This window comes from Oncorhynchus kisutch, linkage group LG10 (genome assembly GCF_002021735.2).
Source record: "Oncorhynchus kisutch isolate 150728-3 linkage group LG10, Okis_V2, whole genome shotgun sequence".
In the NCBI taxonomy this organism is placed as follows: domain Eukaryota; kingdom Metazoa; phylum Chordata; class Actinopteri; order Salmoniformes; family Salmonidae; genus Oncorhynchus; species Oncorhynchus kisutch.
In genome coordinates, this window is record NC_034183.2 from 50,171,171 (window position 1) to 50,183,294 (window position 12,124).

Consider the following 12,124-nt stretch of genomic DNA (forward strand, 5'->3'; position numbering starts at 1 on the left):
GTTGAACCATATTTGACCAGAGTGCAGTAAATACACAATATATACTGTACCAATAGCTTGATGTTGAAACCTAGTGTTTATTGACAGCTATTGGGTGAGGGTTCTTACTTGACAGTGCCGGTAGTGTTCCTGAGGACGGAGGCAGCAAAGGCCTGGGTCACGCCCACCAGACTGGTCCCGTCCACCTCCACAATCAGGTCATTCACCTGGATCCTGCACGGGGGGGAGAGAGAGTGATAGTGAACAATGGGAAAAGAGGACAAGGAGCAAGGGAAAAACACCATTTTTGGATACACTGCTGAAACACAGATTGTTCAGAACCTTTCATCTCTGTGAGCAGCTCCTCCGTCAGTGACCGTCTTGACGAAGATGCCCAGTTTCTCCAGACCCATGTCAGCCCCGGCACCCATGCCGATGATGCTGATCCCCAGACCGTCCCCATCTGTGGAGAGGAGGGGATAGGATATGGGGAAATTGTATTTAATCAAATACTACAATAACCTCATGAATATGAGAATGGCTTACCAAGAAAAACCTTTAAAAATGTCTAATTCAAGGTAAAAAGGAGTTGGAGCACTCAACAAAAAAAGGCAGAGATTTATTTTTGCTCACTTTAATCCATTGTACAGGATCCATTGTTGTGTCTCAATGGGGCACTAGGCTAGAAATAGGAGCTAAGTGCAATGGTCAGGTCACTCCGCGGAAGACGTCAGCTTGACGTCGAAATAGTCAGTCACCTGTTCGCATCCTGTACAATGGATTGAAGTGAGAGAAAAAATAAATCAATCTCTGCTCTTTTTTTGTTTTAGTGCTCCAACTCCTTTTTTACCTTGAATTCATCCTTTTGGAAGTGATTTTTGTCATTGTTGTTGAGCACCCCTCCTTTCCTTTGTTTGCTGAAGCGAGAAGGCCCACCTGAACTCTAACCTCATAAATGTTACCGTCCAGATGTAAGGAAATAAATGGAATAAAATGGGGGACCTTGACTTAAAGATAGAGTAGCTAGCTAAAACTACTACGCCATTATCCATATTAGAACCCAATTAGCCACTGTTAATTTAGTGTAACATAAATCCAATAAGGAGATAACGGGCGACTCTGAATTCATTAGCGACCACTTAGCACTTAGTGACCACTAAGGTGTTTCATCGTCATGTAAATATATGTGGCTAGCAGATTTATGAGAAAAAAAAGTAAAAGGTTACTCAAAGACTTCAACTAGCTAGTTGAAGCAATTTAATGGGATCTACAGACTTCACTGAAAATGTTTAGCTACTAGTTGTAACTTTAATAGTTACAGTTAAATGTTTACAGTTAATTCTCTCTCTAGTTGTCTTTCTGTTGTATTGGTTTATGCTATTGAACTCGCTACGTGTGGAGCGTAGTGGCGCAGCGGTCTAAGGCACTGCATTTGCCTGGTTAAATGTTTTTTATTTTTTTTAATCTCGGTGCAAGAGGCGTCACTACAGTCTCTGGTTTGATTCCAGGCTGTATCACATCCGGGCGTGATTGGGAGTCCCATTGGGCAGCGCAAATTAGCCAAGCGTCGTCCGAGTTTGGCCGGGGTAGGCAGTCATTATAAATAAGAATTTGGTCTTAACTGACTTGCCTAGTCAGGGGGCTGAAGAAATGTGGCTTGTCACCCAAAACCATCACAAACTTTTACAGATGCACTATTGAGAGCATCCTGTCGGGCTGTATCACCGACTGGTACGGCAATCTCGGCAACTTTGCCCCCGGCCCCCAGCTGCAGGGCTCTCCAGAGGGTGGTGCAGTCTGCACAACGCATTACCGGGGGAAAACTACCTGCCCTCCAGGACACCTACAGCACCCGATGTCACAGGCCATCATCAAGGAAAACAACCAACCGAGACACTGCCTGTTCACCCCGCTACCATCCAGAAGGCGAGGTCAGTACAGGTGCATCAAAGCTGGGACCAAGAGACTGAAAAACAGCTTTTATCTCAAGTTTCTTGGCAATTTCTCACATGGAATAGCCTTAATTTCTCAGAACAAGAATAGACTGAAGAGTTTCAGAAGAAAGGTCTTTGTTTCTGGCCATTTTGAGCCTGCAATCGAACCCACAAATGCAGATGCTCCAGATACTCAACTAGTCTAAAGAAGGCCAGTTGTATTGCTTCTATAAATCAGCACAACAGTTTTTCAGCTTTGCTAACATAACTGCGAAAGGGATTTCTAATGATCAATTAGCCTTTTAACATGATTAGCTAACACAACGTGCCATTGGAACACAGGAGTGATGGTTGCTGATAAATCGGCCTCTATCTATGTAGATATGCAATTTAAATTTTTATACGAATTTTTATTTAAAAAATTAAAATTCCAGCTACAATAGTCATTTACAACATTAACAATGACTACTGTATTTCTGATCATTTCTAAGTGACCCCAAACTATGAACGGAAGTGTATATTCTATACCATCTATTGCATCTTAGCCTATGCCGCTCTGTCATTGATCATGCATATAAAATATAAACGTCCCTTTTTCAGGACACTGTCTTTCAAAATGAATTCGTAAAAATCCAAATAACTTCACAGATCTTCATTGTAAAGCGATTAAACACAGTTTCCCATGACTGTTCAATGAACCACAAACAATTAATAAACATGCACCTGTGGAACGGTCGTTAAGACACTAACAGCTTACAGACGGCAGGCAATTAAGGTCACAGTTATGAAAACTTAGGACACTAAAGAGGTCTTTTTACTGACTCTGAAAAATACCAAAAGAAAGATGCCCAGGGTCCCTGCTCATCTGCGTGAACGTGCCTTAGGCATGCTGCAAGGAGAAATGAGGACTGCAGATGTGGCCAGGGCAATGAATTGCAATGTCCATACTGTGAGACGCCTAAGGCCGCTACAGGGAGACATGACGGACAGCTGATCGTCCTCGCAGTGGCAGACCACGTGTAACAACACCTGCAGAGTCAAAGCACTGTCAAAAAGTGCTCTTCACTGATGAGACGCGGTTTTGTCTCACTAGAGGTAATGGTCGGATTCGCGTTTATCGTCAAAGGAAAGAGAGTTACACCAAGGCCTGTACCCTGGAGCGGGATCGATTTGGAGGTGGCGGATCCGTCATGGTCTGGGGCGGTGTGTCACAGAATCATCAGACTGAGCTTGTTGTCATTGCAGGCAATCTCAACGCTGTGCGTTACAGGGAAGACATCATCCTCCCTCATGTGGTACCCTTCCTGCCAGCTCATCCTGACATGACCCACCAGAAAGACAATGCCACCAGCCATACTGCTCGTTCTGTGCGTGATTTCCTGCAAGACAGGAATGCCATGGCCAGCGAAGAGCCCGGATCTCAATGCCATTGAGCACGTCTAGGATCTGCTTGATCGGAGGGTGAGGGCTAGGGCCATTCCCTCCAGAAATGTCTGGGAACTTGCAGGTGCCTTGGTGGAAGAGGGGGGTAACATCTCACAGCAAGAACTGGCAAATCTGGTGCAGTCCATGTAGAGGAGATGCACTGCAGTACTTAATGCAGCTGGTGGCCACACCAGATACTGACTGTCACTTTTGATTTTGACCCCCCCCTCCCTTTGTTCAGAGACACATTCCATTTCTGCTAGTCACATGTCTGTGGAACTTGTTCAGCTTATATCTCAGTTGTTGAATCTTGTTATGATCATACAAATATTTACACATGTTAAGTTTGCTGAAAATAAACGCAGCTGACAGTGAGAGGACCTTTCTTTTTTTGCTGAGTTTATTTATATATTCTTATTCCATTCCATTAGGCGTTTGTTGTGGAATTGTTAAATAGTGCAGCAATATCTAACAAGTAACATCTGAACTAGAAGCACAAACATTTCTTTACAAACGCAATAACATCTGCTAACCATGTGTATGTGACCAATAAAATTTGATATGATTTTGATAAAGGTTGCATTTAAAAAATATATTTAAATACATTTTATGTATGTTTTCTTTTTTTTAACCTTTATTTAACTAGGCAAGTCAGCTTAGAACAAATTCTTATTTTCAATGACGGCCTAGGTAGAGTGGGTTAACTGCCTGTTCAGGCGCAGAACGACAGATTTGTACCTTGTCAGCTTGGGGATTTGAACTTGCAACCTTTCGGTTACTAGTCCAACGCTCTAACCATTAGGCTACCCTGCTGCCCCTATGGTTGGCCCCAGCACGAATCAAACCCACAGCCCTTGGTGTCGCACGCGCCAGGCTCTATCGACTGAGCCATGCAGGACTAACAATGTTCTGTAATGCTCTAGAAAATTCCACCAGGTTGTACCTTTCTCTAATTCCACAGGGAAGAGGTCCAGTCTCTCCACCCTTTTCTCCAGCTCGTACTCAGCCGACGCCGCCATGGGGTCCACGTCATCATTACGCCGGTCGTAGTCCTCGTTGGAGTACGTGGTGAACACCTGCCAAGAGAAGACAAAAGGTCATAGGTCAGTTCAACACTCACCAACACACAAGGTTTACACCACAACAGGTTTCCCATAGAGAAGACATTTCCTCTAGGAGAGTCATTCCCAAACTGTGGGGAGCGCACCCGGTATGAACAGTTTGTGTTATGAACAGTGCTCTTGCCCAGAAAAATAGACGTGGCATGTGTGCGCGCAGGGTAGGCGCAGGATGTTCCCCGATGCTGAAAGGGTGCCCCCCCCTTTGGGAACCCCTGCTCTAGAAAATGATTTAAGGTCAGTTTAGCATTTTCACCACTAATGGTTAAGGATAAGACTACGGGAAGAGTAAGCTGATCCGAAAAATCTCTGCTAACAGACATACAGACCTCTACCCAGAGCTAAAAGGAGAGCCAGGCGGCCAAGGCGCAAACAGGGCGGAAGGAGACATCTCCAATAACTAGACAGACAGGGGTGGTGTTATATACGGCCCGCTGATACAAACACACACCCTCATGGCTTCTCACTGAGCTAATGGCTTCTCATCCAACCTAATAAAGTCTATCTAGTTTAATGTGTGTGAGTGTGCTAGAGAGAGGAGAGGAGAGAGCGTGTGTGTGTGTGTGCACATGTGCATTCGTGTGTGCATTTAAAGCCTCTCTCCTCCCTCTGCAGCCAGCCAAATTCACTCTGGCAGCGAGGACATACTTCTGGGTGGTGTTGGTGTGCCCTGCTGCTCTGGCAGAGCAGTGGTGAGGGTGCTCCAGTGAGCGGTTAGGTGGGGTGTATTTTAGCGCTACTCAGGTGATTTATATTTAACAGGGAGACGTATTTTTCATAACCTCCCGTCCTGCATTAGATAGGTGTCCGGGCAGGTCTGGAGAGGTAATGGTGTTTTTTGGGGGGGACGTTCTGCTTTCAGAGGGATGAGGTTTCATATTTGAAATGGGGTCGTGCGCACGCACACGCACGCACGCACGCGCGCACACACACACACACAGTTTCACATGTATTATTCATATCATAAATTGGGAGGAATCTTTAATCCAGTTATTTGATCTGATTCAGGGTTGCCATGACAACATTATTCATATGCATTAATTTCCATAGTAAAAACCCGCCACCAACAAATGAACAACAACAACAGTAATCCACAAGTGAGTATAAATAAGGTAGATACTCTCTTGCTGAGGTTAAAAGGATAAACACAACCCTCAACCTTTAGGATTTTGTACTGCTAGAATTCTAACCACAAATCCCCTAGTGGCCTAGTCCAAAATTTGATGAAAGACATTTTCAACACCTTGTGCTCATAGGAGCAGAGTAAAGAAGGTAGATGGGGCACAGATGTGAGAAATAATTCAAAGTAGGCAACAAGGGAATTGAGTTCATCAGCTGGTCAGGGGAGAATTTAATAAGCCGTGTGGTATTTTATGGGGAAATTCAGATTGACTGTGCGAGAGGCAGAAAGAGAAGGAAAGAGAAGGCAAAAATAAGGATTTGGAATTCAGCATTGGTTCAAGTCCTCGAATCTCCTCTTCAAGTTTCAGTTTTCCATAAGAGTGACATGAACACTGTCTGCTTCAATAAGGTCTTACTAAAAGAAGCCGAGACCTGACACTAGTACAGTGAAAGTACAGTGAAATGTACAGTGAAATGCTTAACTTAATAACTACCCAACAATGCAGGATTCAACATCAAAAGTTGAATATTTTTTTTTTAAACCAGATGAAAGATACTACACCTAAATAACGTGTAGGAGTGTGATGCATCTTCTTGTCAAGCGAAAGACGTTGCCTTATCAGCCGCTCTATTCAGGGCTGCGAGTAGTTGTGCCACGCCCCTCTGCTCCAAAAAGGCAGAAGATTAATATTTACTACTGAGAAAGACAGATCACTACCCCTAGTAAAATACCAACACTTGTTAGCTTTCTTTTACACCAGAGACGGACTACTTATCACAAAGCCACATTGAACTAAGCCCAACCGTAAAATCAACATGTATTTAACTGATCGGGGGCTTCATTTACATAGAATTTGCATAACACCCCCCAAATGGAAAAATAAGCCTACAAACTATGCCTCCGATTTACCAGCTCATTTCAGCTGGTGAAAACCCAGCACTGCCACCCAGATGTTTAAAATACAGAAACATTTCATCCTAAAGACAGCTCTGGATAAGTTACAGCACATAAGAAAAGGAACAGACATTTTATAGCACATAAACCGGAGGTGTGTTAACACATAATATCATATGATTGGCTCTATGTAGCAGCCAGCGAAGATGCTGTTTTTACCCTCCACCTATTAGATAACTACAACCAGACTGATTCAGAGGTGTCGGGTTAGATGCAGAAGACACATTTTCGGTGGAATGCATTCAGTTTTGCGAATGACTAGGTATCCACATTTTGTTGTGTTACAGCCTGAATTCCAAATGGATTACATTTATATATTGTTTTTTACATACAATACCCCATAATGACAAAGTGAAAACACGTTTTTAGAAATGTTTGCTAATTTATTGAAAAATAAATACAGAAATAACTAATTTACATAAGTATTCACACCAGAGTCAATGTTTGAATCACCTTTGGCAGCGATTACAGCTGTGAGTATTTCCGGGTAAGTCTAAGAGATTTGCACACCTGGATTGTACAATATTTGCACTTTTTAAATATTTTTTTAATTGTTCAAGCTCTGTCAAGTTGGTTGTTGATCATTGCTAGACAGCCATTTTGAAGTCTTGCCATAGATTTTCAATCCGATTAAGTTAAAACTGTAACTAGGCCACCGAGAAACATTCTATGTCATCTTGGTAAGCAACTCCAGTGTATATTTGGCCTTGTGTTTTAGGTCATTGTTCTGTTGAAAGATAAATGTGTTTCTCAGTGTCTGTTGGAAAGCAGACTGAACCAGGTTTTCCTCTAAGATTTTCCCTGTGCTTAGCTCTATTCCGTGTATTTTTTATCCCCCCCAAAAAATTACCACCTAGTCCTTACTGAGTAGAAGAATACTCATGATGCAGCCACCACCACCATGCTTGAAAATATGAAGAGTAGCACTCCAGTGTTGTGTTGGATTTGCCTCAAACATAACACTTTGTCAACAAGACATAAAGTTAATTTCTTTGCCACATTTTTTTGCAGTTTTATTTTAGTGCACGTTTTGGAATATTTGTATTCTGTACAAGTTTCCTTTTCACTCTTAACATTTAGGTTAATATTGCGGAGTAACTACAATGTTGTTGTTCCATCCTCTGTTTTCTCCTACTCGCAGCCATTCAACTCTGTAACTGTTTTAAAGTCACCATTGCCCTCATTCTTCCTCTCCAGCAACGGAGTTAGGAAGGACGCCTATATTATCTTTGTAGTGAATGAGTGTAATCGATACACCACCCAAAACGTAATTAATAACTTCACCATGCTCAAAAGGATATTCAATGTTTTTTTGTGTGTGTGTTTAAAAAAAACAAAAATACCTAGAAGGTGCCCTTCGTTGTGAGGCGTTGGAAAACCTCTCTGGTCTTTGTGGTTGAATCTGTGTTCGAAATTCACTGCTCGACTGGGGGACCTTACAGATAATTGTATGTGTGAGGTATAGAGACGAGGTAGTCATTCTAAAAAAAAATGTAAACGCTATTATTGCAGAGTCCATGCAACTTATGTGAGTTAAGCACATTTGTACTCCTGAACGTACAGTTTTTAAGCTTGCCATATCAAATAATGTGAGAGATGGAATGATTGGGTCTGTGAGAGAAAATAGAAATAAAAACAACCATTCAAATCCTTAAAATATCCATTAGGCCCTTTCTTTCACAACCTTGTTTTTGACCCCTTCCTCCTCCACACATATCCCATCACTCTCTCTGCCTAGGAGCATCAATATTTTATCAAATGCATTGTAATCTCAACTCTCTGCTTTTCCAGAATCTCTCGCCTGCGCTCTCTCAACAGTTTCCTCACTCCGTGGTCACATGGTGCCCGTCGCCATAGCAACCCGCAGCTTAGCAAATGTTAGTTTGACACCAGTTTCTCTCTCCTATCTCTCTTTGTCTCTCTCTCCCCAGGCTGCAGTCAGAGGGCAGTTTCTCTCTCTTCAGTCTCAGCGTCTCTCTCTGTCTAGACTTCGGGGAATTCATTTTACACATATGCACATACACACAAACACTCACACGCCTTTTAAAACGTGCACGGCACACATTGAAAAAAACCCGTGTGCTTTCAGTGTCTCCACTGTCATGGCGTATTGCTTAGCTAAATAGTGAACATCTAATTTAACTATTTGACATCTGAAAACATAAATCTACAATACCTTTGACAATATGGGGCGGCAGGGTCGCCTAGTGGTTTCGAGAGTTGGACTAGTAACCAGAAGGTTGCAAGTTCAAACCCCCGAGCTGACAAGGTACAAATCTGTCGTTCTGCCCCTGAACAGGCAGTTAACCCACTGTTCCTAGGCCGTCATTGAAAATAAGAATTTGTTCTTAACTGACTTGCCTAGTTAAATAAAGGTAAATAAAATAAAAAAATATGGTTGAAAATCAGCGGAAGCTTCCACAGTGGGAAAAACATAAAAGATACCGCCCTCCCTCACTCGATATGAACAAGCTGACCAGCTCAATGATCTCTATACTAATCTCTCCATCTTCCTATAGAGAGTCAATTATACATTTGCTGTACTAAAACTATGGGCAAAAGCTAAGTAATGGCTTTCAGAGCTGTAATGGACCTTATGATTGTAACATGAGAATGAGGACAGACAAGAGAGTGGTCTTTACTGTAGCTCAGTTAGTAGAGCATAACGTTTGCAACACCAGTATAGTGGGTTCCATTCTCAGGACCACTCGTAGGTCAAATGTAGGCACGCATGAATGTAAGTCACTTTGGATAGAAGCGTCTGCTAAATGGCATATATTACTGAACACAAATCTAAAAACGCAACATGTAAAGTGTTGGTTTCATGAGCTGAAATAAAAGATCCCAGACATTTTACATATGCACAAAATGCTTATTTCTCTGTTAGTGAGCATTTCTCCTCTGCCAAGATAATCCATCCACCTGACAGGTGTGGCATCAAGAAGCCGATTAAACAGCATGATCATTACACAGGTGCACTTGGTGCTGGGGACAAATAAAGGCCATTAAAATGTGCAGTTTAGTCACACAACACAATGCCACAGGGGGGGGGGGGGCGTGCAATTGACATGCTGACTGCAGGAATGTCCAACAGAGCTGTTGCCAGATAATATAATATTAATTTCTCTACCATAAGCCAATGTCATTTTAGAGAATTTGGCAGTGTGTCCAACCGGCCTCACAACCGCAGACCACATGTAACCTCGCCAGCCCAGGACTTCCACTTCTGGCTTCTTCACCTGTGGGATCATCGGAAACCAGCCAACCGGACTGCTGATTAAACGCAGTAGTATTTCTGTCTGTAATAAAGCCCTTTTGTGGGGGAAAAACTCGTTCTGATTGGCTGGGCCTGGCTCTCAAATGGGCCCTCCCAGGCCCACCCATGTGAAATCCATAGATTAGGGCACAATGAATTTATTTTGATTGATTGATTTCCTTTATATGAACTCTAAGTCAGTAAAATCCTTGAAATTGTTGCATGTTGTGTTTATATTGTTTGTTCAGTATATTATGGATACAAGCCTTAGCAATGGTATATTGGCCATATACCACAAACCCTTGAGGTGCCTTATTGCTATTATAAAATGGTTAGTGGTTACCCGCATAAATACAACATGAGAATGAGGATGGACAGAGACAGAGAAGATTCCAGATGACCTCAGAGATCCAGATATGACCAGTGGAAAATGAACACAGCTGCCCAGCATGATATCACAGCCATAAAACACCAGCCAAATGCAAACCAGTAAAAAAAATGAGAGTGAAGTTATTGTAGTGACTAAGACAGTTACAGTAGCCAACTATTTTCAGATAATGTATCCATGTAGATGTGCAGGCTATTGTATAGCACACAGATGTGAATAAATCATTTTGATAGTACAGTATATAATATGAGACCAAGTTTGAATTTTGGGCCCTGCTCTGACCAGTTTGGAAAGTCCTCATCCCTAGCTGGCAGCTTGTCCTGTTCCCCTGCCTGCCTGCCTGCCGTCCCCCTGGAGCTGTACATTGATACAAGTGGCCAGCTGTGGCAGGGAGAGCGACGCATGGGCCATGTCCGAATACCCGTACTCGCATTCTAAATATTAGGGTATTTTGGGTATGCAAAAAATACAACGTTTTATAGTGTGACATTTCGAAAATGTAGTACGCTTTAAAATGCCAGGGTGTCGTACTCATTTTCCGGCTTTTCATCTTGTAGAATACCCGGCACACTATCGAGGAAGATAATCGTCTTTCGAGATCCACGTATGTTTGACAACAGCTAGCTGGTAATCAGCTGAGGGGACGCGCTGTACCAAAATGAACAAATGGCGGGTAATCAACGTAATTATGCGTCAGATGACACATTCTCAGTAGGATGAGCCTAGTATGTTGCTTACTGCATTCGTTCTTACTAAACAGTGTATTCTAAATGGTGTGTAGCTTTAGTAAGTAGTAGGGAAGACAGATTTCTTACACTGCCATGGACTAACCCAATTCAGGGAGAGAGAGAGAAAGAAAGAAGAAAATTGAGAGAGGGGTGGGGGGAAATGAGGAAGGAAGGAGAAGAGAAGGATAGAGGATAAAACAGATGTCCTGGTTGTGTTCAGTTTGTGGGAGCTGTTCTTAACCACTTATACAAGATCAGCTATTATTCCATCAATCTCCCTAACGGTTGAGATGAAGAACGAGGGTTAAATCTGAACCTAGATCTGTGGTTCAAGGTGACCCCTACCTTTAGCAGGTTACTTAGGGGAGAGCGAGGTGGGTAGAAAGTGACTGCGTCCCGAACGTTCCTATGGGCCTAGATCAAAAGTATAGGGAATAGGGCGCAATTTTGGACGCAGAGACAGTGAGGAATGTGGCTGGGCTGATCACTGGGTTTAACCATCTCCCGGTCCCTGCCTCTCAGCCATTCCACAGGATTTAGCTGGCATGTGGCTGGCACTATGCTAGCAACAGCATAGCATGTCGCTAATGCTAACAGCATAGCAATTACAACCATAGCATAGCCTGTACCTTCTCCCTTGGCTCCGCCCAGGTGTATGTGTACTGCGGTGTGGTGGCTGGCTGGAGCCAGGCGAACACCACGGACGAGTGTACGTAAAAGCGCTGGCACAGTCAGCGGTTTAGACTCCAGTGAGGCGGGGCAGAGTGTGTGCCTAGGTTTTATTTCACAAGCTGTTTTTCCTTTTAAAAAATAAGCAAATGGTTTCATGAGCGATGTAAATTGGGCACGCGGGCCGATGTTTGACACTGCTGGCCTGGTTACCATGGACACACACAGCTCTCAGTCAGGCCTGTGGACACCGGGAACGTGACTAGAGTATTTTCAGCATCCCTCACAGAAAAACGACATATAAATGCAATCAGTTTGGGCAATAGGGCTCATGCATGTGATTAAAGCACGTGGCAACTCGCAGCGATTGTGATACTCACCAGAATGGCTAAGAGAAACACAGCAGAAGGGGGAGAGAAGAGGGGTCTACAACTACTGCCACAGAGTCCCACACCCCCTGTTTCCATACAAGACTAGGTCAATTTCCCATCTCCTACTGAGGTCCGTTTTTTTTGGAACAGTCTCCCAGAAAATCTCCAGGCACTGCAAC

The 12,124-nt window shown here is 43.2% G+C and overlaps 1 protein-coding gene across 2 annotated transcripts in view; it reads right to left on the bottom strand.

The window, feature by feature from the left end:
- The window catches only part of LOC109898306 (neurabin-2), a 69,467-nt gene that overhangs the window by 21,167 nt on the left and 36,176 nt on the right, over positions 1–12,124 (bottom strand). For both annotated transcript variants that reach the window (XM_020493238.2, XM_020493237.2), the window contains exons 3-5: positions 4,282–4,414; positions 322–442; positions 109–213 (exon numbers count right to left, since the gene is read on the bottom strand). In XM_020493238.2, coding sequence (XP_020348827.1) covers positions 109–213; positions 322–442; positions 4,282–4,414 — 359 coding nt within the window. The remainder of the gene's footprint in view (positions 1–108; positions 214–321; positions 443–4,281; positions 4,415–12,124) is intronic.